The following is a 22,774-nucleotide window of genomic DNA, read 5'->3' on the forward strand; positions in this document are numbered from 1 at the left end:
GCTCCTGTTGTAATGCACTACTTAATATAATCAGTTGGGCTCTGATGTTTAAGCTCCATTTGTGATGTCTGTTATTATGTGATGTTCTCTCATGTTTTAGCTCTAGTTTAGAAATGTCCAGTCACATTTTGTTGTCTAATATTTTAGCTCCAGTTGAGATGCGCTACCTCCTAGTTTAATGAGATGCTCTCTAATGTTTCAGATCCAGATGAAATGCGCCAAATCCTATAATTATTATTTGTTGGTCGTTTAATGTTTGAGTTCCAGTTGAGACGCGCAACTTCCTACTATAATAAGTTTGTTTTATGATTCATATCCAGTTTGAGACGCGTCACTTAGACGAAGCAGACTATTTTTCTAAACAGAATATTTTTTCAATATTATAGTTACACTCGGCGCTACTTTAACTCCATAAAGTGTCTGTTGTGACGGTGACTTTGACTGAATGTAAACATGTCCAATGATACCCCAGTTACCGTAGAAAGGCAGTTGTAGCGTCAGCTGAGGTCGTCTGGAAGTCTGATCCCTTTTGCACTTATATTGAGAGTTATTATAAAGCTCTAAGCTTCTGGTTGAGATGCGCGACTTCTATAAGGAGTTGGTCTTTAAATGTTTCAGATCCCGCTGAGATGCGCCGCTTCTTTCAGGAGTGAGTCTTAAAATGTTTCAGGTCCTGTCGAGACACGCCGCTTCTATAAGGAATTAGTCTTTAGTTGTTTCAGGTCCCGTTGAGATGCGCCACTTCTATAAAGAATTAGTCTTTAGTTGTTTCAGATCCCGTTGAGATGCGCCACTTCTATAAGGAGTGAGTCTTAAAATATTTCAGATCCCGCTGAGATGCGCCACTTCTATAAGGAATTAGTCTTTAGTTGTTTCAGATCCCGTTGAGATGCGCCACTTCTATAAGGAGTTGGTCTTTAAATGTTTCAGATCCCGCTGAGATGCGCCACTTCTTTCAGGAGTGAGTCTTAAAATGTTTCAGGTCCTGTCGAGACACGCCGCTTCTATAAGGAATTAGTCTTTAGTTGTTTCAGATCCCGTTGAGATGCGCCACTTCTATAAGGAGTTGGTCTTTAAATCTTTCAGATCCCGTTGAGACGTGCAACTTCTATAAGGAATTAGTCTTTAGTTGTTTCAGATCCCGTTGAGATGCGCCACTTCTATAAGGAGTTGGTCTTAAAATGTTTCAGATCCCGCTGAGATGCGCCACTTCTATAAGGAATTAGTCTTTAGTTGTTTCAGATCCCGTTGAGATGCGCCACTTCTATAAGGAGTTGGTCTTTAAATGTTTCAGATCCCGCTGAGATGCGCCACTTCTTTCAGGAGTGAGTCTTAAAATGTTTCAGGTCCTGTCGAGAGACGCCGCTTCTATAAGGAATTAGTCTTTAGTTGTTTCAGATCCCGTTGAGATGCGCCACTTCTATAAGGAGTTGGTCTTTAAATCTTTCAGATCCCGTTGAGACGTGCAACTTCTATAAGTAGTTAGTCTTTTAATGTTTAAAATCCCCTTGAGACGAGCAACTTTCTGGTAAAATCAGTTAGTGTGTAACGTTTAAGCTCCAGATGAGACGCGCCACTTCCATAGGCATGTAGTCTTTTAATGTTTCAGATCTTGTTGTGATGCGCCGCGTCCCATAAGTAATGACTCCCTTTTGTTTCAGTTCCAGCTTCGAAGCACCACTTCCTATTATAATAATCTATTTGGTGTAAAATGTTTTAGCTCCAATTGTGTCCAGCCAACTTCCATAATGAGTTTATCTTTTAATATCGGTTGAGACGCGCCATATCCTACTCTGATAAGTTGGTAATTTAGCTCCAGTTGAGTCACGCCACAGATGAGTTGGTCTCTAATGTTTTATCTCCACTTGAGATGAGCTACTTCCTATAAGTAGTTATTCTTTTTTATGCTTCAGTTCCAGTTGAGACGCGCCATTTTATTGTAATGGTCGTACCTCCCGTATTCATGGTCAAGTGAAAGAATGAGTTGCAGGTGTTCGAAATGATAGAGGGTGCCAACCCACAACATCTAAGCATACGGCATACCGCTTAATTTGCCTTGGTATCCAATTTAAGAACTCTTTGAATGTTATCAATTTACACAGCTGGTACTAGTAAATCAGATTTTAATATAGAATGCATGACCATGCGAGCGTATAAGCTAAGGGCTATATATTTTATATATTTTTGTCACTCTTTGCATCATTAACAATATTACGAAAATAAATTTCAACATGGACATACCGGCATTCGCGTACCAGATAAACATTTCGTGGCATCCAGCTTACTGCACTGCAACATCCAGTGTACCAAAAGGGGGGTTGGTACCCCCATGACACCCCAGTTACTGTACAAAGGCAGGTATGGTGTCAGTTGCTGTCATCGGGAAGCATGATTTCGATCGTGTGTTTAGATAACGATAGATAAGGAAGTTGTAATTTTGGTTGGCCTGTCAATTTTGCACAATAGTCCATGGAGAGACAGCGGACACTCATTATTGAGCTTCCACAATCCTCTCTCCTAAATGATCTAATGTCAGGTGTGAACCTGGACGCCGAATATCTTTTCGGGTCCATGTTTTCCTCCTGACTCAAAAGACCTTTCTGTGTATCCGTCTCTAAGTTTGAGAGGTTTAAAACAATTTTGGTACCTCTACCAGAAGATTGCAAACAAAAAATAAAACAAATACTAAATATACGAAACTGTTTACCACAGGTATGCACGGGATATGAATGTTTAGAATTTAGATCCAATCTAAACATATTTTTTATTGATTTCGTATTTCGCGATATTTCGGTTTCTGTAAGCAAGAAGTTTCATATGTGCTTTTAGCGGTACGCTTTTATAGGTCACACGACATTCGCCACAACTCGTCACTCTCCGTAACCTGCAATCATGTTGGCTATAACAGTTTCAACATGCTAGTTATTCCATTCATACTTGACAGTACACTTGATTAATAATTGCGATATTTAGTGATTCTATATCAAGTGGCGAGGACTATAGTGTAGAAGCAAGTTATGAAGCAAAACGTCATTTAGCTTGGCGAAATGTATCATCGCGTTAATTAAATATTTGGTTTGATCAATATCAGAACTGCCTTGATTGACAACGGTATAAGAATATATATCGAAACGTCGCCTTTACAGTTATTAAAGAAGCTGTTATCCATAAATTGAGTCTACATTGTCAGAACAACTTTGATTTAGTTTTTCACATTCAAAAGGACAGGTTCACTCTCTCCTACCAAGCGTTTTTTTTAGGTCATCTCTGTACTTCTGCCACAGACCAGAGAGTCTGTAGACACATTTAGAGAAACATAGGTCTTGAAATGGTTAACTTCCTTTGAGAAAATATTCTAGAACATGGAACTTGGGTTTTTTATGTTTGTTTACAAAGCCTTCCGTTAGCCGGTCCTGCTCAGATTTCAGAATAAGCGCGTGTGTTGACAACAGGGAAAAAGTCCGGACTGATAATGTTTCTATTCTAAAATGTCGAAAAACATATTGTGTTTTAAGATTTCTGGGCATCGACTACTCAAAAAGGCATAATGTTTACCTTCTAAGTATTCACCTATCGTAGCTACGTGATCAGGATTTGCGTTGCAAGACATACCCATTGTGTGAGTTAAACAGCCCTCTTGGTACCTTAGATGTCCAACACCAAGTGTACAGAGCATTATAACCACCATCCCAATCTCTGGTGTCGTACGGGGCGGTGAGGTAGTGGTTAAAGCTATCGCTCGTCACGCCGAACACCCCCGGTTCGATTCCCCACATGGGTACACTGTGTGAAGCCCATGCCTTGTGTCCCCCGCCGTGATATGGCTGGAATGATGCTCAAAAGCGGCGTAAAACCATACTCACTCACTCTAGTGTCGTGCTTCATATTTGTATAGACTCTGTGTCATGGCATTTGACATGGCGCTAGACACGAAACGACATTGCAGATTGTCATTTTGTTTATGATGCTGGGTTTCCGAAACGATCGTAGCTAAGATTAATCTTAACACCTTACGATCAAAGATATGATATCTTAAGTTTACGATAAGATACAGCTTCGAAACTATCTGAACCTGTCTTATTTCGTACAAAGGTACGATACTTATCGTAACTCTGAGAGAGAACTCATTGGTGTTGGAGACTGAAAAAGAGTTGTGTTTACCAATGACCACACGGGGTTTTCCCAGCCGCAAACAATAACACGGAGAAATAGCTCGGAATAAATGATCGGCTGATGGTTGTCAACTGGTCACATTGTTCTGCACGCACCTATTTCCGTTCTTCCCGGTGACATAAAATGTTTAGTGGCTCCCAAAATACCATTCAACATGTCAATTTGCAACACTGACCGATTATATAGGCTTTGCATGTTTGTATACAACAGTTAGTATTCGGGTGACACAAGAATAGATCAGAAACGCAGAAAAACACGTGCAGCTCTGTGCATTTATTAGAGGTGTCGTCAATAAGTAGTTGCCTATAAATGTATTGCGGCAAAAACAATATGACCATGACAACTGTATGTAACTCGTTAACATGGACAGCCGTACACACCAACCTCTTCACAAAAAGATTATTTATTTGGCACTGCGCACTAATGCATGTTAGCTACATTTATCACAACTTTCTGAATGTTTGCATGCTACAGTCACATTTATGACATCTTTGGAAGTCTACGTATCACGAATGCAGGTGAGAATAATAATTTATTGCACATCTAGCTTGATTCTAGTCGTTGATGGGGCGGTGGGGTAGCCAGTGGATAAAGCGTTCGCCCGTCACGACGAAGACGCGGGTTTAAATCTCCACATGGGTACAATGTGTGAAGCCCATATTACTGGAATATTGTTAAAAGCGGCGTAGACTCATACTCACTCATATGTGTGTCATGTAAAGACATTTTCTCAAAAGAAAAGAAATGTTAGTGTTACTAGTAGACACTATAGCTATTAGAATTAAAATAATGTGAGAAAAGATACTTTACTATTCTTGCTTGAAATGGTCTTCTCGCGAATGCGGCGTTGTGTAAAAACGTGACGTAAAAAGTCAAGGACGAAAGTAAAGGAAGTTAACTTACAATGATGAAACCTTTGATCGAACAGCAGACATTCAGCATTATTCAAGTCTGTTGTATATTGGGTCAGTTTGACAATGCTGCCTATGATTTTGTTCATGACCAAAGTCACGTTACTGGTGAAAACCCCAACATTACACCTTGAAACACACAGGAAACAGCGCACACTTGAACTTATAATGTCATGCGAGTTAATTTTGTTTTGTTGTTTGTCTCCAATGTATTTCATGAATCCTTTCTTTTGCTGCTGGGTTTCAGCAAAGAATTAAAATATTATACATCTACTTCTTGCGTTTAATTAACAGTGTTGAACCCAACTCACCAAATGTATCTGTAAAACAACTGACACTTATTTATGTTTCATGTGATACAAACACAAAATGATTCAACCAATACATTGTTACATAGTATTTGAGCCACATGAACTTTAATCAACATATTGTTACATACTATTTTATTCACATGGAGTTCAACCGATATTGTGAAAGTATATTTGATTCAAACGAATCGAACGTACACACCGTCCGGGATTCCAGACGTACCCAAAGTTTCTATGTAAGATTCAGGATCACCATGATGGAAAAGGTCAACAATGTCTGGCATCTCCGTAGTCTGGTGGTAGAGCGTCCGCCCGGAGAGCGGAAGGTCCGGGGTTCGATCCCCGGCCGCGTCATATCAAAAGACGTTAAAAGGTGGTACTTGTTGTTACCCTTTCTGGCGCTCGGCTAAAGGGGCTAAAACAAGGACTGGTCGGCTCGGAGTCCGTATACTGTGTCTGAGTGGGGTATTCATGTTAAACTGCGGCATGGTGTCTAAGTGAGCTAGCACTATAAATCGGCATCAGTCCGGACTAGTACAAGCAGCCACACACACACACACGTAGATGCACGTCGCTATATAAGTGCAATAATCTTGAACGCGACGTTAAACCCCATTTCACCCTCACCCATCAAGGAGAGCGGAAGGTCCGGGTTTCGATACCCAGTTGCGTCATGACAAAAGATGGAACTTGTTACCCTGCCTGGCGCTCTACATTAAGGGCTAAAACAAAAATATTATAAATAGGGGAATGTATAGGTAAATTAGCGTAGGCTCGTTGTTCTGACGCAGAAACTGTGCAAACACGTGCGACGTGGGGTCTGGCGTTGTCCTGCTGAAAGATGCCGCCATTGACGTTGATGAAGGGGACAACGTGGCGCTGCAGGATCGCGTCTCGGTAGCATAGACCATTCAGAGCACCATCCACTCTCACATGTGCTGTCCGGCCTCCGTGATGAATGCCTCCCCACACCACGACGCTTCCCCCTCTAAACGATCCACTTGCTAAACGCAATTTTCAGCGTAACGTTCGTTACGACGTCGGTACACACGGGCACTCGTCTCTGAACAGAACACGTCTCGATCTTGCTTGAGGCCATGTGAGCCTCTTACGAGACCACTGCAGACATTCACTAAGGTGATGCGGCGTCAAGATGTTACGCCGTACAGGTCTCCTGGCTAGAATGCCTGCTGCTGACAGACGATTTCAAACATTCTGATCCGATATTCGACGCAGTCCCGGTACTTGTGAAGCTTTTGACGTCGCCGTGATGAAACGGTCCCGTAGGTGTCGTACCCGGATGTAGAGATCTTGGCCAGGCGTTGTAACGCAAGGTTGTCCTGACCTTGACGTGTCAAGAACGTTGCCGGTGGCGTTGTAACGTCGACACAAGTTAGAGATGGTCAGTCTGGTCACACCCATCACCTGCGCCACATACTGTTGTGTTTCACCCGCTTGCAGTCGGCCGATCGCGTTGTTGCGTTGTGCTTCTGATAGACGTAGCATTTTAACGGCTCGTTTTCTTATTTTCTGATGTTTGTGTCAGCAGTCATTGTCCTGGCCTTTTAAACCTTGCTGATGGCCCTGTCACACTACAACGTATAGCAGTAACGTATGGCGATCGGGTCCGGTGTCATCAAATTCATGTATGTATAGTTTCTTTTTTTGAAGTACAAGTCCCGACTAATAAAAAGTATACTATATTCAAAGGTGAATCCCTGACAGACTGCGATGTATCGTGGTCAGTCTGAGGTATCCCGCATCTCATCGACTAAGTTAAGTTTCAGTGGCCAACCGGCCATTCTCTAGCATTAATTACAAGCCGCTGACACGCACATGACTCTATGCTGCAAGCCATGGTAATAATAGCCCAGCTGCTGTTATTATTTGTATTGGGCAGCACTGTACATATTTAGATAGGTATATTTAACTTACTTAACTCAGGGAATATATGAGACATATATAAACTCCCTGTTAAAACCTAAACCCTGACAGACTGCCTACGATACTGGCATAAATATCATAAAATAATGAGCAAGTCTATGCTCATAATTCTCTTAATTGGTCCCACATGAAATGTTCTTCATGAATACTGTAAATCATGAAATTAACGCAATGATGAGTCACCACATTAATGCGAGTATACAACCCTGGCCTAAATTGCGTCATGAAATTATGAGAGTAGCCTTGCAAAAAACACTGTAGACTAACAATTCCATCATGTAGCATCGGCTGATAGCAAATGATATTTTTCGTCTTATTTCAACTGTTCATCTAACTTCCATTAATGTATGTTAAATAGTTAATAGTACTTGGGCGTCTTCACTGAATGTATAGTGTGGAGGACTACTTCAGTTGAGGATTAGTAACATATTTTTAAATAATTATGATATTATGATATTAATGTCATTATTATTCCTTCAGATTACTACAAACAAAAGTTATCATGTTAAATGTTATCATGTTCATATTAAACATGGAAAGAGGTATGAAGATTATGGTGATTATTTTTTAACATTGGCATTGTTAACATAATTCTAAATTATATTTGGTTTGTTTGTGTTTTTTTGATGAAATAAAATAGCTACGCGATAAATAGCAAAGAACAAAGAAAAACGAAGCGAGATATGTTTCACGACATTGTACGTCATTTCTGGAGATTCGAACATGCGCTCGCAACGTGATGACGTCATAACTTTGACAACGTTACTTTTGAGAGGGAAGTGTCTGGAGAGTTGTTCCCAATAGATGTAACTGGGAAACGTAGATAAACGCAATGTCCGAACAATCACATCCAAAAGTCAGCGCGATATGACAATCGGTATTGGGAGAAAAGGTACAGGTAATCGACGTGAGAATTGTGGGAATAAGCGGGGAAGACAAAATTCAACAACGCCCCCCCCCCCCCCCCCCCCCCCCCCCCCCTCCTCATAAAATGGACAGCGACTCGACATTTTTATGCACCCATTAGATACCAGTCACTACTTCTCTCAACCAACGAAAAAATGTCGGAAGTGTACGTGTGTAAACCTGCAAATATACTATTTAGATACATGTTTTACGTTTTAGGTAATTATTAAAAAAAATATGTATCTCGCATTCAAAAATGTATACTTGGTATCTGTAATGCTGGTACAGTTTTTGTCGCCATTGTGTAGCTTTTGTGGAGTTCTTATGAATATCAAGTACATGTATTGAAATATGGGCTCGTAAAAGAGCTCATCATTGAACCATATGCAGTCGAACCAATTTAATTGGCGGGTACCGATATATTATCCATCTACTTATACACACGTATTCTGAACATATACAGAATTTCATTGTTCATTATTCAAAATGTACCCGTGAAGATCCGGGTCAGAATAGACAGACAGACAGACAGTTTATTCAGTAATTAAGGCATCAAGGCCCATAGTACAATGCAGATTGGATATTAACATTTGTCACGTGATGTACATGATCAGATTTTAAATCAAGTTGCACATTCCTCATTATACAGACATGTTTTAAGAATACAGAAACAACATGGATCATATCAGGATTTTCAGAGTTTAGCAGATTTATCATTAACTGACGGTCTTTGAAAGTACCTTGCAACATGGGGAGAAATTTATACCTTAAATGGGAATACGTTTCACATATATAAGTAAGACATGGTATTCATCCTCTACTTCTCCGGATGAACAGTTTGTTCAAATCGTGTTGACAATATCACCGTCTTTGGACCTGCGACATATATTTACATCAAAATTGTGCAATGAAATTCTAAGTTTACAATAAGCTCTGATTAAACTTTTATCATTTAAACAAGTTAAATATCTTTCAGTTTGTAACAATGATTTTACTTTGCTGTAATTGCTAAGATAAAGTGATTCAGAAATACTTAGATGCCACTGTTGACAAAATATATCCTTCAGTCTTTGCTTAATTGAATATAAAAATAACTGGATCTCCCACATCTTGAGAAATCCATACATATGAAAAGCCACTAACAAATACAAGATTTCGGGTTAGAATAGGCCCTCAGCAACCCATGCTTGTAAGAGGCGACTAACAGGAAAATGTGGTCAGGCTCACTGACTTTGTTTGAGGCATGTCATTGTATCCCAATTGCGTAGGTCGATGCTCTTGATGTCAATTACTGGATTGTCTGGTCCAGACTCGATTATTTACAGACCACCGTCATATAGCTGGAATATTGCTGAGTGCGGAGTTAAATAACAAACAAACAAACAAAATATTTGTCATTGCAATGCTTCACATTTGTGAATAGCGTATGCATTAAATTTACGTTTAAATTACGTGACACAAATATAACTACATTGCTTAAATATAAACTCGATTGGAAAGACGACTTGAAAGTTTTGATTAACAAAAAGTACATATATATGAACTCAAGCAGAACGTTGCTAGGGCTTAGCCTTATAAGTTATATAAGTAACTTTACCCCGAGGAGAATACGTCTTCTATCTCGTCTATTGACTAAAGTGGTCATTGGACACACATCGACATCGTCCCCTTGTCTTCATGGTCCAGGACGCCAGAAACCTATGATTGTTTGTTCGAATCTCGGTTCGCCCCAATTATGTTTCTGGGTTTGTCAGCACTATACCCGTGCTCGTGGGTTTCACCGAAGTGGTAAACGCCTGAGACTTGCATCACTTCGGGCTTTCCTCCCACATTAAGCTGACACACCGTGATATAACTGGAATGCTGTTAGAAGCGATGTTAAACCCAACTCACTCACTCACTCACTCACTCATGGTCCAAGTGGTATCTCTTACTGGTGTGTCACAGGTACTGGATGAATGTCAGAGGAAAACACATTTTACAGCCTGCTAGTTTCGCTAAAGATCGTAACAACCTTTAAACTCCAGTGACTCACAACGAGTTTCGGTTGTTTCGTTTTTCTTCTGTAATGTCACGGAAATGAGTGAAAATGCGAAGTTGTAAATGCTGTTTTACACTTATCAATGTCAGCAATGAAAACTATTCAATGATATATTGGACTTGTATCCACCCCAAGGGGTATGAATGCGGAAATAAAATATATGTTAGTGTATGCCCTAATGACTGAGACATACTTGAGTCAATTAATTAATCTAAACAGTTTTTCAAGGCGTTTTGAAACGGTTCCAGCTTAAACTGAATGACCAAGCCACACATAGTTGAGCGACGTCTTTTTTTTCAATTGTCAATTTTAATGTCTTGGCGTTCATTTACGCCATGTCGTTCATATTACTGAAATCTGATTTATGTATCTAGAACGATGACGCAGCAGTCACTTCAAATATATTGCCTTATTTCAAGGAAATAATAATCCACTACAATAATTTACAATGCGTGTGTGAAAGACCATTATCTACATGTATTACCATTTATTCTTTGTAGGGTATTTGCTGCATGTACCCTGTGTTTCATGTTTAACCCTTCTGTCCATAAGTGGAGTGAAGCAAGTCTCGTGAATAACAGTCAATAATAAAAGTTTAAAGAGTTATTTGCAAACTTAAAACAATTCACTCAAGCCTTCATTCAGTTATCACAATGTGTACATTATGTTATGTATCTCTATTTACAAACTATAATCTAAATATCTATCTGTAGCAGTAAGTACAAGCAATCAGTACCGATACAGGTGGTGTGATACTAAATCCATACGTCACACTTGTGTCTTACAAGAATGACCTCGTTTTATTCGTTTTGATTGGATAATCTTGACCTCTGTCACACCAGAACTACTGACCCGTGAAGATTCCGGGGTAGAATGGGTCTTCAGCAACCCATGCTTGTCGTAAAAGGCGACTAACGAGATCGGGTGGTCAGGCTCGCTGACTTGGTTGATGCATGTGATCGATCCCAGTTACGTTGATTGATGCTCATGATATCAATCCCTGGATTGTCTGGTCCAGACTGGATTAGTTACAGACCGCCGTCATATAGCTGGAATATTGCTGAATGTGGCGTTAAACAACAAACAAACCAGAACTACTATTTTCATTTATAAAAAATCACGAGACGTCATTCACCTTTAGAAACGCTTTACAACATCGAGGCAGAACTGAAGGAATGTCATGAAAGCGAGACATTTACAAACACTTAAATAAACCCAACAAAAATAGTCACACGCATCAAATTCGCTTTGCATTCTATATTAGGTATGCGTAGAGCTGCTGCAGGCATTATATAATCGAGCCATATCCATTTGCAATGTACAACTACCGATAGATCAAGGGTCCCTATGAGCGTGACGCACCCGACCACTTACGCGACGTTTAAATTGATTTAACCTAAAATGTTATGCGTGATGAAAGGAAGTCAGTTTAAACTATCTGGACAGATATCTAGGCTAAAGATGGATGATCCGATTGTACCATCATTGTCCCGTTCGAAGTGTATTATGTGGCACTGTTTCCGAAGGTGTTTGTTCATAGATGAACGTACACGACTCAGTGACGACTGCACGATTAGGTCACTAAAAGTGAACAGTTCCGATACAAATCATTCGAAAACATTCTCTCGTGAACATTCTATGGTATCTGAGTTCGCTTTCGCTCGGTCAGAGGGGGCACGGGTGGCCAAGTCGCCTATGGCGCCGCGATTCGCTGTGCAGAGTTGCGTCCCTTGGGCACGCCAGAAACCAAAGATTGTGGGTTCGAATCCCGGTTCGCCCCAATTATGTTTCTAGGTTTGTCAGCACCATACCCGTGCTCGTGGGTTTCACCGAAGTGGTAAAACGTCTGAGACCTGCATCACTTCGGGCTTTCCTCCCACATTAAGCTGACACGCCGCGATATAACTGGAATACTGTTAAAAGCGGCGTTAAACCCAACTCACCCACTCACTCGCTCGGCCAAATACCGTAGACAGTTCACTCGTTTCGTACAAATGGCATCTAACGAGAATGAGTGTAGTAGTCTCTACGTTGCCAGTAGATCTGACATATAAATGGCTATAGCTATGTAAGGTCGGTGCGAGTTTAAGCAATGTTCTTCCATATCACGTCGGGGGACACCAACTATGAACACATTGTACCCATGCTGGGAATCGAATGCTGGTCTTTGAGGTGAAGAGCTAACACTTTCACAATAGTCTACCACACACACCCAGGTACATGACACAGTCCTGGCTCTTTGGTATCCCACATCAATTACATCACACGCAAACAGATCCTAAATATGGTGGTCACAATGTGTGCACATCATGGGATTATAACCCGTTCAGTCGACGTGCAAGTCAACACTTTAACCAGTGAACTATCAACCGCATCTGGCGCACTCTGATAGCTGCGATGACAGTGTTATTGGCGTCCCAGTCCTACATCAGTCTGATAGCTGCGATGACAGTGTTATTGGCATCCCAGTCCTACATCACTCTGATAGCTGTGATGACAGCGTTATTGGCATCCCCGTCCTACATCAGTCTGATAGCTGTGATGACAGCGTTATTGGCATCCCCGTCCTACATCAGTCTGATAGCTGTGATGACAGTGTTATTGGCATCCCAGTCCTACATCAGTCTGATGGCTGCGATGACAGTGTTATTGGCGTCCTAGTCCTACATCTGTCTGATGACAGAGATCCTTTTCATATCTTACATTATCTATATTATATAAGAATGAAATCAAACGCAGTGTCTTTGTCAACTCTTGTACTGGGAACACACTCAACGAGTATAGCGTGTCGAGTACATTGATGTCCTTTCGTTCTTATTGGTTGACCAATATATCGTCGAGTACAACTAAAACATTATCTTTTCATACGGATCTTCTTGTGAGATGTCCTCAACATCGTTGTCATCGATGACAGTGTACTCTGCATCCTCTTCCTCCGCATGTAGATTGCACGGGTCAAGGGTCATATCTCCAGAAGTTGGTTGGATGTATGATGTTACATGACGGCGAGTACTGAGTGTTGCTGCGTCACCATGACGTGCGGTGTCATCTGGAGAAACGCTTGCTCCCTCTTGGCTCCACGGGTCAAGAGTCATATCTCCAGTTGCTCCGTGTATGTTTGGTGTGTCATCACAGTGTGTGACGAGTGTCCCTCTATGTACGTCATGGAAGCGAAGACTTGTGTAACCATCTGGAGAAACACTTGCATCCTGAAGATTTCCTCTTATTGTACCGCGTCTGTGTGGGTTCGAATTCCTGTTGCATGGAACATTCATTTCATCGTCCTGTATGAATTGTTCCGAATTGTGTCTGGAAATAGAAAAAAATAACACAAGAAATTGTTGACTTCTATGATTGAAAAAACAGCAACAATATTTTAGAATGTGACATTTTTTCAAGTGCCATGTGCCTCGTGATGGGTGTTGGGGCCTGGGATTTTGAAACCGAATATTATTTTGGTCACTGCTTCAAGACATACATTTGTTTTTGGAAAGGAGGAACATCCAACATCTCCAGTTGATAATCATTTCTTTGTGTAACACCTGAGGTTGATTAATTCCTGGATCAAATCTTTACGTTAAATAAATATCCAGCTCAATTGGCCGGTGCATGATATATGTCTCAAGGGGCAGTATTTTGTCCCATGCCATGAATAGTTTTGATTAGAAAGTTACGTTTTTCAGGATGGCTGTCGTCCTTGACACCTCTCTTACTACACTGCTGTGTGTTAATAAACGGAAATGTCATGGACTACTTACGATCTTCTTCTCCAGATGTACATAGCTACCAGCAGTACAGTCATCAGGACAAATCCTAAAGGGGGTAGAATGGCCAACACATAATAGTCGCTGCCATGCGGTCGCTGAAACAGCAGGTTTTACCTGTAGTGATTTGAACTGCTTATAATGCGTGAGTGAGCTGGGTTCAATGACGCTTTGAACTGATTATAAACTTGCTTATACAAATTGGAATTGTGAACGCAAGAATAATATTGGTTATGCTTTCAAAAGTTTAATCAGAACCAGTAATGGTTCTTACATATGACTGTACGGATGACAGGTAAGCAAATAGATTCCAGCATGTGTGTCGACATAAGAGGTGACTTAATGGATCGGGTGATCCAGCTCGCTGACTTGGCTGATGGCATCTCATTGTATTACAGACCATCGTCATATAGTTGGAATATTGCTGCGTTACACAACAAATAAACAAGCAAACATCCTTACATCAGGACATAAATTGTGCATCGTGTATGTCACCTGAACCATGTATGGCATACGTTGTTACATGAACATTTAACAAGACATCGGCAACAACCTGTGTTGGCATCGTGTGGTTTACGTCCACCGTCGACTTCTCTTCTTGTCGGGGAGGGTACAACGGAAGAGGCAGATATTCATTGATGACTTCATCACGGTTGGATTCGAAGATCATATTTACTGAAGCACTCTCCAGAATGGTGTCATTCTCTACAGCTGAATAGAGTTGTACGTACGTTGTAGTATAACTGAAATATATATTTCAAAAAGCAAACTTACTTTTGATCGTGAAATTCATTGCGAGATGGATTTACTCCAATACTAAAGTCAATGTAGACTGTTGCACTGATACAGCTGTCACTCGGGGGCACGTGTAGCCCTGTCGTCTAAGGCACCGTGGTTCTCATTGAAGAGTTGCTTCTTTGGGGTACACCAGGACCTTTGATCATGAATTCGAATCCCAGTTCGCCCGGATTTGTCAGCACCATAACCTGCATCACTTGTGCTTTCTTCACACATTGCGCTGACACGCCATGATATAACTGGAATACTGTTCAAAGTGGCGTCATATCCAATCTCCCTCACGCAGTCATTCACACCCACTCATTCACTGTCTATCACTCACTTGCATTCTGTCTGTGTATTTGTTGTCAACTTGACATCCACCTTTCCTGGAATTTCCCCAAGTTCTGCGATGAGTCTGTTCAAGCCATCAGTCAGGTCACCTCTGTTTGTGTGATCAATCTCTCCCAGAAGCGTAATGTTGACAATGTCTGATAACAAAGAACATGAAGTTCTCAATCAGAATTTTTTTAAAGTAAATAAGGAATTGACAACTAGAAGCAATAAATGAAATAATTTATTTAAACGTCATTGGCCAATGTTTTCATTGAAATCGTGTTAAACTATTCTATTCTAACTCTTTATTTATATTGACGAAATTGACATTTAAAAAAAACCAGTAATAAATGCATTATTTTACTATTCGTCATAAAACTCTCCCGGTTCCTGATTCCATTTAGTGTTTCACTAACATAAAATACTTTTACTTTGATCCTAATCAACAACTGTTTTATCAAAGAATATACACAGGCATCTGACTCAATACATTGACAACAACAGAGTGAGTGAGTGAGTTGGGTTTAACGCCGCTTTTAACAGTATTCAAGTTATATCACGGCGCGTCAGCTTAATGTGGGAGGAAAGCCCGATGTGATGCAGGCCTCAGACGTTTACCACTTCGGTGAAACCCACGAGCTCGGGTATGGTGCTGACAAATCTAGAAAAATAATGGGGGCGAACAGGGATTCGAACCCATAATCATAGGTTTCTGGCGTGCCCAAGGGACGCAACTCTGCACAGAGAATCGCGGCGCCTTAGACAACTGGGCCACCCATGCCCCCGACAACACCAGAATAAATTACAAAAAAAACATGTAACTTATGTGTTGTCTGATGACATCTGCTGTTCATTCATACCAACATTTCGGCGGGAAAAACATACATGAATATTAGGAAAGCACAAGAAAATTTTCCACCTACCAACACTTTGACTGCATCTTTCCCCCACCCATGCAAAATCACAATTACACTTGAACCCAGTTGCCGCCAAGAGGTCCGGCGTACAATTCCCTCTGTTACAGGGGTCGCTGTCACAGAAATTAACCGTCTCTGCGCATGTCTCTCCAGTCCACTCAACTGAGCATGCGCAGTTGAAGTCTGTTTCGTTTCCGTCACATGTTCCTCCATTCAGACATGGCTTCAGTGCACACTGGTTGGTGATGTTTTCACATCCTCTTCCTGAAAGTAGTTGAGGAAGTATATGGAGAATACAAAGCATTATAAAACAGATGTATCACACGACCAAATAAATAAAATTTTGTTTGCCATTGAAACTGCCCACTATTGTTCCTTTTGATAGTTCTTAACCCTTATGCCACTGCCGCTGTGTGTGTGTGTGTGTGCGTGCGTGCGTGCGTGCGTGTCTGTGTGCGTGCGTGCGAGCGTGTGTGTGTGCGCGGCTGGGTTCTGTGTCTATGTACATGTGTATGTCTATCGGCTTGGTTGTCTGGATGTGTGTCGGTCTGGGTGTCTGAGTGTGTGCTTGCGTCTGTGTGTCTTTGGACCTGCGTATGTGTGTGTCTGTCTATATCTGGGTTACTGTGTGCGTTTGTGTGTACCTGTCTCTATGTGTGTGTCTGTGTTTATCGGTGTGTGTCTGTTTGAGTGCTGTATGTGTGTGCCTGTGTTCGTGAAAGTATGTCTGTCTCTTATGTGTTGGTCTGTTTGGGTGTGTGTCTCTGTCTGTTCCTGCATATACCTATCTGTGATAGTGTCTTTGAGCGTGAGTGTGTATATCTGTCTGATAGTGTCTGTGTGTTTGTTTCCGTCCATGTGTTTGTATGTATCTGTCTGTGTGTATTTGTCTCTCTGTGGTTGTGTGCGTGAGTGTGTCTGTGTGCGTCTCTCTATCTGTGTATGTGTCTGTGCACATGAGTATGTCTGTGCACATTACCATGCTTGCCGTAAAAGGCGACTATGCTTGTCGTAAAAGGCGACTAACGGGATCGGGTAGTCAGGCTCGCTGACTTGGTTGATGCATGTCATCGATCCCAATTGCGTGGATCGATGCTCATGATGTCAATCACTGGATTGTCTGGTCCAGACTCGATTATTTACAGACCGCCGTCATATAGCTGGAATATTGCTGAGTGCGGCGTTAAACAACAAGCCAAACCAAAACATGAACTTCACATATTGTGGCAACACTCGAACAAAGACCTTCTGTGTGGGAATCAATGTAGATTAATCGCAGATATCTTCTTCTCACCTGTGATCCCCTCCACACAACTGCACTCAAAACTCCCGTGTGTATTTGTACAACCGCCCCCATGTTGACACAAGTTGCTAATTGCTGTGCATTCATCAACGTCCTCATCGCAGACATCTCCCTTCCAACCTGCAATTGTTTGATTCTAATTAATTGGGTTTTATACAAGTGAACATTACAGTCAAGTCCCGACTATAATCCGCCATTGTTGGTTGCATATGATTGTGTCGGATTAACGAGTATGTTGGATAAACGAAATTAGGTAGTATCAATGTTCGTGATCGAAAATTGGACAACTACACGAGAGATAATGATACGAACACATTAACAAAAGGAAAAAATAAATATTCACATTGTAGTTGTTATATACTGTACTCAATATGCATGATTCACTATTCCTGAAATAGGGGGCACGGGTGGCCCAGTCGTCTAAAGCGCCGAGATTCGCTGTGCAGAGTTGCGTCCCTTGGGCAAGCCAGAAACCTATGATTGTGGGATATAACTGGAATACTGTTAAAAGCGGCGTTAAACCCAACTCACTCACTCTCTATTCCTGAAATGTACCGAATACCAGGTTCCTATAAGCCATGGGTGTTGTAGAGTAATTATATGGAAGCACGCGACAGCGGGACCATTTTTACAACAGGACAATTAAGCTCCAAATAAGAAGCGAAATTGACTCCGCTGGCATTAAACCTTGAAACTGCCTCGATATTATTAAGTTCCATAATGACGTGCGCAAACTTCACCAGCGATATCCAAACAGATGGTATTTTTCAAAAATGTTAGTGTTAGCAGCTTAAACATCGTTACCAAGGAAGGAGTATCCGGTATTCAGTATTCAAGCCCCGTCAAGATAACAGATAACGGGTTTTAATGTATTTTCGCATCAACTTAAATCGGATGCAGTCGTGTTTTCTGCTGAAATTTAGCGTACAGCGAGGTAACAAAAATGAAGTTGACATCAACTTTCTGAACATACCTTCGAAGCACACTTTTGTTCCCGTGTGTGCGTGGCACGTGTAGTGACTCTGGTCAGGAGGGGCCTTGCAATATGTCTCACACCCAAACCCGTACCAGTCCGGGTCACAGTAGGCACGGACCTGAATCTGTAACCTGAAAAAATAATTCAATCCAACCATTTCATCATTCCTTTTTTCTTTGCAAATTCTCCATCATTATTTGCAACCACCTTACAGTTCACAATAATCATTTCTTAGATTTAGGTCCTATATTCGATAATATGACCACAGTCACAATTGCTCCATTTTCTTAAGATAAAACATGCAGCAAATTGAATATGAAACTGTATTGTTGCACAAGATGGTCAGTTAAAATGTTGATAAAGACTAACTTTAAATAGTTGCAAGTTAATGAGGGCAACTCCTGATCGGCGCCATGTCGTTTCTAGAGACAGCATGATGTGGAACTAAGCAAAGGGCAGGTAACTCCTGAATAAAGTCCCAATGGCCAGTCGGAGGAATACAGAAACATGTAGGTTAGAAACAACCCGAGCAAATAAGATCCCTCATATCAGCCAGGATTTCAATGTTTACTGTTCCAGCAAGTCGATTGAAATATATCGTTTCTCTTTTCTTTGGAACAATCCTCCCTGCGCCATCAATTAATCTTCGTCACTGATCAGCAGGACTAGGAACCTAATGTTCCAGACATATTGCTCTGCCAATGATTGGCCTTTTTATGTTGCACCATGAGCCAAACATTATTATATGTAAACCCTGGGACATATTAACATTATTGTGGTTCTAGACTAAGATTAATGAAAACCCCAATACTAGTTTGATATTCATGTTGCAACCTTGTCATTTTGAAGTGTATGTGAACAAACAAACACGAAAGCTTATTCGTTCTGTTCAAACTAATCTGTATCATCACTGTTATATCTTAGTCTGGCTCACTTTGTCCTTCCCCACACTGTGTATGGGGTGTACACGGCTGTCTGTTCTGTAGCAGCGGCCCGGATGTTGATCAGCTTAGAGAGTTTGTCCATGTGGTCGTCACTGGAGATGTCATCTTTGTCATACACCTGCACCGTTATTTCTATTGAGGACTGGAGAAAACAACATGTATATTCTATGTTAATTTGGAGTTTAATGCCACAGGAAGCAATATTCCAGGCATCCTCCCTTCATAAGGCTTAGGCTGGAATTTCGGAGTTATGTTTTAGCTGGACCAACGAGTCTATGAATAAATAGTCCAAATCGCGTAACGAAATCGACATCCGGTTCCTAAACTGAGGTGCAGATTGCGGTCGATTGCGGGATTTTAAAAGCAAGTGTATCGTCAACTCTGATTTGACAGATATTTTCCAAATCTTTTTATGTTTTCAATCAAGATGCTCAAGTAATTTGATGCACTTCGCGAGTTAAAACCCTTTGACAATATAGATCTTGATTATGTATCAGATAGTCGTGACCGGGCACTGCCATTTTGTCTGAAGCAAAAGCAAGTGATACAAGAGGTGGAATCTGATTGGTCCATAGGAGAGGCTGAGAAGGGACATAACTCGTAATAGAATATTCCTGTTATTTCACGGCGCCGAGTAAATAATCGATTCTTGACCAGACACACCAGTGGCTGATACCATGAGTCACATAATCTCATAGGTAGTCTCTTAGTGAATAAAGGGGCGGTCGGGTAACCTCTTGGTTAAAGCGTTCGCTCGTCACGCCGAAGACCCGGGTTCGATTCCCGACATGGGTACAATGTGTGAAGCCCATTTCTGGTGTCCTCCGCCGTGATATTGCTGGAATATTGCTAAAAGCGGCGTAAAACCATACTCACTCACTGACTCACTTAGTGAATAATAACGTTTGGTAAAAATCCTACCGGTAGTGTTTTGGGCACTTGAATGATGAAAGGATTTGCTGTTCCTTGAATGCTACTTCCAAAGTGGATTATGTTGTGGTTATCTATGCAGTTTGTAGACCTCTCATATAAAGAACATCTCTCTCTTCCTTCAGAGCTGGAAAAACATACGATTGTTGTTTAACGCCGTCAAATCTACAGGTACCATAGCTCGACATTGAAAACACAGCATGCATCTTCTAAATATGGAGCCAGAATGATTTGTAAACCGAATGTTTACAGAATTGTCGTTACAAGCATTAGTACAGAATCCAGAGGCACATAATCAAGGGGACAGCGTAGAAGGGACTCGCTATCCTTGGCAGTGCTACCCTTGGCGTGCCAGACAGCAAATCGTGGGTTCGAATATGTTTATGGGCCTCAATATGTATCATTCACACTTAAGATCAGGGGATCTTTCTGATGAAATCATTCACATTCTGATAAGGTTAGGGGCGGTCGGGTAGCCTAGTTGTTAAAGCGTTCGCTCGTCACGCCGAAGACCGGGTTCGATTCCCGACGTTGGTACAATGTGTGAAGCCCATTTTCGGTGTCCCCCGCCGTGATATTGCTGGATTATTGCTAAAAGCGGTGTAAAACAATACGCACTCACCCACTCACTCACTCTGATAAGGTTACGCCACAAGGCCACAGGTCATTTATTTACACATAGAATACTGTCCAAAAATGAATTGCAAGTATAGTCGGTAAGTTAAACTTTTAACGGTACTTACCCATCAATGCACAGGGTAAACTTTGGGTCACATTTATTATTGCACCAAACGAAGAGCTCATTGTCACAACAATAACCGCTTATCGTCTTCCCATCTGACCAGTAACTGATGAATCGAATATCCAGCTTACCGTCAGTCTTCACTTGCTGTTGAGATAAGAAGATGCGAATCGGAGCTGTGTTTATGTTAGCATCTACTAACATGTTGAACATATGTGAAAAGTTTCAAAAACGTTAAAATAAAACGTTAAATTACAATTTAATTCAGCATTAATTATCATTGAAACATTTAACAACTCAAAATGACTGTGTTCAATCCATTTCGGGAATAATGGATTAATACAAGACGACACTTAGTGATGGGTAATTATAGGTAAAATAATATCTAAACTCATTACTTAAGGTCCATGTGAAGATTCCAAATAACATAATAAATAGAATTCAATACTTTAGGTCAATGTGAAGTTTAATAATAAAATAATATGTAGAATTAATTACTTTAGGTTCTTGTGAAGTTTACTAATAAAATGATATGTAGAATTCACTATTTTAGCTCCACGTGCCTAATAAGTTTAACTGAAGTTTAAGGTATATCGACAATCTGATATCAAAGAGCCAATTTCCTTCCACCGAACTAGAAATACACCAGTGAATCAGCCTGATCTGTTTCATATGTAGATCTATACATAAAGATTCAGAGTAACACAATAAGAAAGCAACAAGACTGTATGACTAGTGGGATGACTTCCCAACTTTCCCTTTATGTCTTTCCAGTCTTTGGTGTTTACATTTCACAAATTTTGAGTGAGTGAGTGAGTTGGGTTTAACGTCGCTTCTAACAGTATTCCAGTTATATCACGGTGAATAGAATTTTTCAAAGTATGATATATGGATGCGTCCACTATCTGGTCTATGGACTTAAGTGGTCATTGGAATGCTTCAGAAGATATATTGAATGCCTACCCTGATAATCAACAGCAAGAGAAGTAAAGTCACACATCGACGTCCTCCCCTTGTCTTCATCATCAAAGTGATGCTATATAAGGTTTGCCACATGCATCAGATAGCAAACACACAAAAGAGCCGACTGACTTATCAACTATTTAATGACTTCCTTTTAGCTGCACCTACACGTTTGTTTTCGAGTTTCATTTGTTTCATCTGTAGTTAGGTTTCGATCATATTGTTTAATGCGGAAATACAGTGAAGTGAGTCAATGTTTTTTTACATATAGACTTTATCACGTCATGTTAATAATTTATTTGTTACTGGATCGGACAAACCAGTGACTGACATTAAGAACCTTTATCAGCGTGTTGCCCTGGCCTGCAGGCTTCCCAGACATGTCCCTCACAGAACACTTCTGGGATGTCATGTATCGTCGTGTTCGACAGCGACCACATCCTCGGGCCAACCAACCAGAACTGATCCAGCTCCTCCAAGAAGAATAGCGACGTATCCCGCGTGACGTCATCAGACGACTGCCTTTGTCTATGCGCTGGAGAGTTTTTGCACGTGTCATTAAATTTGAGCAATTTTAGACGTGTGTGCCCTTTGTTCATTACGTTGAAAGTTTGTTTTTCCTACCCCACCTCAATTAGGACAACTGTCAAGCCAATATCGCATTGTATGCTGTATGACTGTCATTTTCATTATTGATTTCGTTGAGATTTTGATCTTTTCAAAACATTTTACATCATACCTTGAAGATCCGGGGTAGAATAGTTTTTCAGAAACCAACGCTTGCCGTAAAAGTCGACTCTGCTTGTCGTAAGAGGCGACTAACGGGATCGGGTGTTCAG

The 22,774-nt window shown here is 41.0% G+C and overlaps 1 protein-coding gene across 1 annotated transcript in view; it reads right to left on the reverse strand.

Annotated features, from left to right (window-relative positions):
- Positions 1 to 22,347, reverse strand: part of LOC139446592 (uncharacterized) — a 58,818-nt gene extending 36,471 nt beyond the window's left edge. Inside the window, exons 1-12 of the mRNA XM_071227879.1 lie at positions 22,256 to 22,347; positions 21,679 to 21,704; positions 20,974 to 21,115; positions 20,222 to 20,357; positions 19,291 to 19,442; positions 18,354 to 18,487; positions 17,372 to 17,500; positions 16,084 to 16,341; positions 15,168 to 15,315; positions 14,625 to 14,790; positions 14,042 to 14,145; positions 13,239 to 13,592 (exon numbers count right to left, since the gene is read on the reverse strand). Coding sequence (XP_071083980.1) covers positions 13,239 to 13,592; positions 14,042 to 14,145; positions 14,625 to 14,790; positions 15,168 to 15,315; positions 16,084 to 16,341; positions 17,372 to 17,500; positions 18,354 to 18,487; positions 19,291 to 19,442; positions 20,222 to 20,357; positions 20,974 to 21,115; positions 21,679 to 21,704; positions 22,256 to 22,347 — 1,841 coding nt within the window. The remainder of the gene's footprint in view (positions 1 to 13,238; positions 13,593 to 14,041; positions 14,146 to 14,624; positions 14,791 to 15,167; positions 15,316 to 16,083; positions 16,342 to 17,371; positions 17,501 to 18,353; positions 18,488 to 19,290; positions 19,443 to 20,221; positions 20,358 to 20,973; positions 21,116 to 21,678; positions 21,705 to 22,255) is intronic.
- Positions 22,348 to 22,774: the final 427 nt, after the last annotated feature.

Source organism: Haliotis cracherodii, unplaced genomic scaffold (assembly GCF_022045235.1).
Source record: "Haliotis cracherodii isolate W230 unplaced genomic scaffold, xgHalCrac1.p SCAF_6, whole genome shotgun sequence".
In the NCBI taxonomy this organism is placed as follows: Eukaryota; Metazoa; Mollusca; class Gastropoda; order Lepetellida; family Haliotidae; genus Haliotis; species Haliotis cracherodii.